The sequence below is a fragment of the Pteropus vampyrus genome, unplaced genomic scaffold (assembly GCF_000151845.1).
Source record: "Pteropus vampyrus isolate Shadow unplaced genomic scaffold, Pvam_2.0 Scaffold15432, whole genome shotgun sequence".
In the NCBI taxonomy this organism is placed as follows: Eukaryota; Metazoa; Chordata; class Mammalia; order Chiroptera; family Pteropodidae; genus Pteropus; species Pteropus vampyrus.
Genome location: NW_011904213.1, coordinates 1 through 1225, shown reverse-complemented (window position 1 = coordinate 1225; position 1225 = coordinate 1). Strand labels below are relative to the sequence as shown.

Here is a 1225-nt window from a genome sequence, read left to right as displayed (position 1 = left end):
GATGGGAACACAAGAGACCCAGCCCAGGCAGGGAGGAAGGTGCTGGAGCAAAGCCACGTGGATCCTTGCACGGTGACTGAAGAGCAGGACCCCTCCCTCAGGGCCCCGGGCTGGTGGGGGTCCTGGCGGACTTCCTGGAGGAGGTGGTGCTTGAACTGAGCGATTGCCCAGGTGAAGATCCAGAGCTTTTCCAGCGTGAGGTGTGGGGGTACGATTGAGGGTGGAGTGAGGAAGAGTCGGGGCGGATGAGGCTGGAGGACAGGCCGTGAGGAGTGGTGAAGCCAGGCCTGGTGGGGGGTGTGGAGCCGGGTCTCCGCATGAAGAAGCGGGGGCAGGGCGGAGTGTGGGGGCGCCTTATCTCCTGCCATGTTGGTAGTGTAGCGGATCCAGTTGCAAGTGCTTTGTGGCTGAAAGGGGAACCTGCCCGCCTGGAGCCACCACCTGCCTCCCTGCTGACTCGGGCTCGGCCAGTAACGCGAGCCCCAGGGAAGAAGCTGTAGGGCGCCCCGGGCCCCCCCATCGACTCTGGTCACCCTCTGGCTGGGCATAGCCAGCCAGCGGAGGAGCGGATGCAGGTAAGAGAGGCCTGGGGCTCAGGCTGGCTGGGGTGGGTGAAAGCCAGGGGTCGACCGGCAGAGGAGGGTCAAACAGCTGGATGGGGCGGCTGCCCAGACGGCAGCCACGGGAACCCAGGCTGTGCCCTAACTCTGGCTTCTGCTGGCCCCACTGGCCACCACCTAGATCTGCAGAGGCGGGGGTCCTGTCCTCTGGGTGGGCTCCCGGCGCCAGGCCGGGATCGCACAGGACAGCTGTTGTGGAGCCGGGTGGGGTGGGCTGCAGCTCCCCGCATGCCTCCCTCAGGATGCTGCAGTCCAAGGGCATGAGGAGGCGCCGGCCGCTGGGGTCACGCGGGGAGACTGCATCGTCTGCTATTCGGCCTACGACCTCACCCAGCACCTGCCCCGCCGCCTCTACTGTGGCCACACCTTCTGCCAGGCGTGCGTGAGGCGGCTGGACACGCCCGCCCACGAGCAGCGCCGGATTCCCTGCCCTCAGTGTCGCCAGAGCACACCCACGCCGCGCGGAGGGCCGGCCATGCTGGACCTCGACCTGGCCGCCTTCCTGGCCATCGAGGCAGAGCGGGAGCCATCTCGAGTGGACCCCCAGCCCCACGCCATCACTCGGCAGCCGGCGGGGCTCCGCCTCCCCTTGAGCCCCCAGCCCC

At 68.1% G+C, this 1225-nt stretch overlaps 1 protein-coding gene across 1 annotated transcript; it reads left to right on the top strand.

Moving 5' to 3' along the window:
- Positions 1 to 6: 6 nt before the first annotated feature.
- RNF224 (ring finger protein 224) lies at positions 7 to 1221 on the top strand (the record flags this gene model as incomplete). The annotated part of the gene is made up of 3 exons (XM_011386988.2): positions 7 to 171; positions 377 to 575; positions 862 to 1221. Coding segments are annotated over exons 2-3 (366 nt in total), but the record flags the coding sequence as incomplete, so codon positions are not given.
- Positions 1222 to 1225: the final 4 nt, after the last annotated feature.